Below are 5,000 nucleotides of genomic sequence, written 5' to 3'. Positions count from 1 at the left end.
TGCGAGACGCCTCCATTTGGGTTGAACGCAGTGAAAGATCACTTTGGTTCATCGTGAGATTAACACCTCCCACCTCAACGTGATCAATATTAATTGACAAGTTGACTCTATAGTACAGATTAGATATTGAGGTCAAATGGTCTTGAAATTTTTGGTCAAAGTTGGAGTAAGCAGACTTAATGTGGGCGTAGGCTTATTCAGGCGAGTTCTTATTTTATTCTTCATTGTCTTTAAATACAGGGGATCGTGGCACGATTGTACGAAACATTTGTCGTTCTATTCCTTTTGGCTTTGCTTGTGCTTGGCATTGTCTGGGTTGCACTCGCCCTCATTGATGGGGATGCTGCCAGTCGACAGTCTCTTTCCGGTAGGTTGGGTTGATGCTTTATTATGAGGCACACTTTACCCCACTTCCATGTCTTGAACCATTTGTCCTTTGACCTGTAATTCTCACAACTGCTAAGTTGTAACATGCCTGTATCCATCCTGTTATTCCATTTTTCTTGCATATAGTTGGCTGCCATATGCCATAACTCTAATCTCTGCACTTCATTGTGTGAGTATCGTTGTCAAAGTTCAATGTTCCTTTCGACCTGTTTCCCTTTACTGCCTGTTTGTCTGTTAACCCTTTATTCCCATGGTCTGTTCTTTCATGGATCTTGACATTGATTTTAAATATTTGTACTGTGAAAGTAATTTGCATTCAGGAATCTCCATTTTTGGTGGGTTTGAATCAATCGGCAACCTTTTTGGGGTCTATCTATGATTCATCAAACTTGTCTTGCCAAGTAAATGCCAACTGGCCATGAAGATGGCCAAGTTTATAATCTGCATATATATTGTGTTGAAAACATGAATTGCAGCCATCAGGCCAATGTTTCTATTTGGAGATTTTATTGTCAAAGCTGGAAGCTAGAATGTTTTGAGGGTAAAGAAAGCAAGTTCAAAGAGAGCCTTGTATTGAATACATTATTACTTTTCTCTCCCATGACATGCCCTCTTCCCCCACCCTGCCCATTCTTGGCAATTTTTATATGTACATACCTTTCTGATGGGTGAGAGTGGGCACTAGCTGGTAGCAGACAGTCGCCATTACTGCGGTGGTCTCGAGGTGTACACAATGCATATACGACATGTACGTGTCATGTACTAAATAGCATTGCGATATCCCATGGATCCGGTTTCCATAATCGTACACTGAATTTGACCCCAAAATCTCGTTGAATTGACACTTTTCCATCTTTTTCAATTGTTGAATATCATGGGAAAGAGAGTGGTGGACGATAAGGAAGATGCTGTGCTATTACCGGATGTTCAAGCAACATCAAAAAGCAGCAGAATTGGAAGAAAACTATATGCAAAACTCATGCAGCTCTAATTCGTGGTGATTGTCCATGCATTCAGCCATATTCACTGCATCGCTTTGCAGCCTGTAAACACGAAGTTGGAATTGGGCAACAAGGGATGAAAATCTCCACCAAAAGGATTTCTTCCCCATGCCACACAGTGTGGTGAGTAATTGACCATGATGCTATTATTGTCGCTGAGTTCATTGAGGCCTAATCAAATACAAACCTCATCAAAATTCAGGATGTACTGAGCAATTCATTGTACAGATGTATAGTATGACATTCATCAAACAACAACAGAAAATCATTGCTGAGGTTCAGCTCAAATATGATGGACTACAATTTAAATTTTTGTTTTGAACTTAGCTCATATATATATATATATATATATATATATATATATATATATATATATATATATATATATTTATATATATATATATATATATATATATATATATATATACATATATATTCTTCAAAAAATCGATATTTTTTTTAATCGATGAAATATTTTAAAACACTGCATTTGGTCGTGCCCCATCACAGTCCATGTAGTTACATACGTGTAACATTGGCACAGCATGCTTGTACATGTACGTGTTACATGAGTTTGACAAGTTAAGCCAATTTTTCACAGCAAAATATATTCTGAGTTGATTGCGTACATACCATCAACTGACAATGAAGGTCACTGAAGAACATCATCAGTCCAGTTTTCCACTTGTATTGGTGGCACATTAAATGTGGTGAAAATTCGGCCAAACATAATGTTGATGTTTGAGACTCGACATTGAGGTTAACTTGATAGGGTACTCAAGCAAACAAAGGATTGGGACACCGCAGTAATGGTGTCGTCAATAGCGAGTTGTGTGCTATAATACTCCTCTAATTGGTGTATATTGATGCTGTAGTTGTATGACTCTTTCCTTGTCTCTCTGTAGATTTTTGGACATATTACTTGCCGTATTTATATTCCTTCTTTTCTCTATTTGGAGTGCTACTTTTCCTACGTGAGTATTGCATTCCTTCAGTTTGACCAAAAATTGTTTTCTTAGATAATTTTGGTTATCACATTAGCTACTTGTTTTGAACAGTACTTAAGCCTCGCTCTACCAAGTGGTGTATTTTGTAGAGCCAGTGCCTTTTCTGTTTCCAAAAAACCTAAATGCCATTTTGTGTTATCGATGGCACAAAGAAGCATTTTTTTGTGGACTTGCATTGGAAAAAATACAATTTTCTTCAAGTCTCTGCGTCTAAAATCCACCACAGTGCCCCTGGGCAGTTTATTTTTCCGCAGGGATAACTAGAAGGGCACTCTGTAGAGCGCATACCTCCGCCACGCAATGCCTGATCCACGAGAACATATCGGGCCCAACACATTTTTGAAATATCATGCTAGATATCGTTTTTGGCACTATATTTCAATGGTGAAGAATCACTTAAAAAGTTGAATAAGTCTCGTATCTTGATTTTGATTCAGATCTTCACCAAAATCGAATCAATTTGTCCTTGCCACACACACAACCTGTCCACCAAGTTTCATCCGAATCTGTCCACAACTTTTTGAGATATTGTGCTTGATGTCGTTTTTGGCCCTATCTCTCAATGGTGAAGAATCACTTTAAAAATCCTAGTAGTCGGATCCGGATCCAGATGTTCACCAAAGTCTAATCAGTTCGTCCTTGTCACACACCGAATGTGTCCACAAAATTTCATCCAGATCCATCCACAACTTTTTGAGATATCCTGTACACAAACAAACACACAGAGTGGGGTGAGAACATAACCTCCTTCACCTTCGGTGGCGGAGGTAACAAGAGGGGGAGCACTCGGTAGAGTGCAAAACCTCCGCCGCCAATACTGCTAGGTCACCCAAGTGAACCTGATATCCCATTCATTCAATTTGATGTCAACAGTGCTCACAGAGTTATAGTTTGCAACTTTCCCTGTTACTTTAACTTTTACATACTCAATTCATTCGTCATAACTAGATTCCTTGAGACAGAAATTGATTATACGTGGGTATATCCACCTGAAGCTCCAAAATCAGCCGCAATTATAATTTTGGCATGTTTTTTGTTGGAAATCACTTATAACATGTAGAAATGCAAAAAAAAAAATCGAAATTTTGTTGAAAAAAAGTTGCAAAATTTTTTTTTGGAGGGGGGGGGGGGTTGGAAATCACTTAAAACATTTAGAAATGCAAAAAAAAAATTCAAATATTTATTCAAAAATGGCCACCATAGCGGCCATATTGCATTTTGGACCAGGTCCAAAATTTAATGGCATGATCCTTGGACCATACCTAATCCCCCCACCAAGTTTCGTCAAAATCTGTCGAGGAGTTTTTCCGTAATACTGTTCACAAACAAACAAACAAACAGAAAGGGGTGAAAACAGTAACCTCCGATCTTCGATGGCGGAGGTTAATAAAATAAAAATTAAATTAAGAACCTACAAGTGGAAAAATTCTGGAAATCAGATCCATGTGACATGGCACTTTAAACTAAATCTTGATTACGATGTCCATGTATTCTCACCAGCAAAGTAAGTACGCAGACGTGACAGTATTTTCCCAAAAGGTGCATGCATGCACATGTGATGACAGACATTTTGTTTTCCCAAGATATCTTAATTTCAGGATATATTTTTTTATAACAGAGGCTTCTTTCAAATCGAATTTCGCTTTGACTTGGCTTTCCAGAGAATTATTAGACAAAATTTTCCTCAATATTTAGTGCCAAAAATTGAGATTCACAGCGACACTCATCCAAGGCAGCTGCGACCGATTAGTTATAAGCAGACCATTAGCTGTGCTCGTGGTCCACTCCGTGTATTGACAGTATTCCTTGTGGATCAAATTGCAGTGTTTTTGTATTGTCAATTCTACCTCAATATGCCTTTTGCGACGAAGTCACCGGAGGCATTATGATTTTGGGTTGCCCATCCTTCCATGATAGATTTTCTTTCCCACGATGACTTCAAAACACCTGAAGGGTACAAACTTGGTACAATTATGTGTAATGATGTAAATAGGAACTACTAAAATTATGGGGTCAAGAGTTCAAAGGTCAGAGGTCTTATTCGGTAAAAAAATTGTGACCGTGATAACGAGCTTGTGAACCAGTGATGGGATTTTGACTAAACTTGGAATATGTATATAACATGACGCAAAGATTAAGTGATTTGATTTTGGCATTGAAAGGTCAAAGGTCATGTCAGGTAAATATGTTAAACTTAAGAACAGCTGAAGTCGGTTTAAATTTTCATAATTATGCTGTTTGAGTCAAATGTGTGGAGAATCGCACAAACCAAAATCAGACGATTTCTATAATAGTTCGTGTCTGTCAGTCATTGTCTCCTCCATAACTCCAAAACCATCAAACCCAGCAGCCTGAAACTTTGCATGCATACTGGGGAACTCCAAGGGATTGCATGAGTGAAAACTGGGTGTTTGGCTTAATTAAAACATCCCTTTTGCGGACTGAGATTTAAAGCCTATGGTCACGAATAGACAAAAGCAGAGATGATAATCTAGGTTTCACGCTTGTGGGCTCATCAGGACAACATACTGGTGATCTATTCATGACCATATTTGGATCATTAATAAACCAAATTGAATCCCCTAACTGGATGAGGTAGCAGGGC

General features: G+C 38.3%; 1 protein-coding gene across 14 annotated transcripts in view; it reads left to right on the top strand.

The window, feature by feature from the left end:
* The window catches only part of LOC147014270 (protein LMBR1L-like), a 119,791-nt gene that overhangs the window by 67,382 nt on the left and 47,409 nt on the right, over nucleotides 1–5,000 (top strand). For 9 of the 14 annotated variants that reach the window (XM_085852085.1, XM_085852095.1, XM_085852087.1 and 6 more), the window contains 2 exons: nucleotides 241–367; nucleotides 2,294–2,362. In XM_085852085.1, coding sequence (XP_085708211.1) covers nucleotides 241–367; nucleotides 2,294–2,362 — 196 coding nt within the window. Of the gene's footprint in view, nucleotides 1–240; nucleotides 368–513; nucleotides 557–2,293; nucleotides 2,363–5,000 lie in introns of all 14 variants that reach the window. The other 5 variants (XM_085852092.1, XM_085852093.1, XM_085852094.1 and 2 more) reach the window with 2 other exon arrangements.

This window comes from Eptatretus burgeri, chromosome 13, assembly GCF_056783735.1.
Source record: "Eptatretus burgeri isolate ZD-2024b chromosome 13, Ebu_testis_v1, whole genome shotgun sequence".
NCBI lineage: Eukaryota > Metazoa > Chordata > Myxini > Myxiniformes > Myxinidae > Eptatretus > Eptatretus burgeri.
This window is presented reverse-complemented; position numbering and strand designations above follow the sequence as displayed.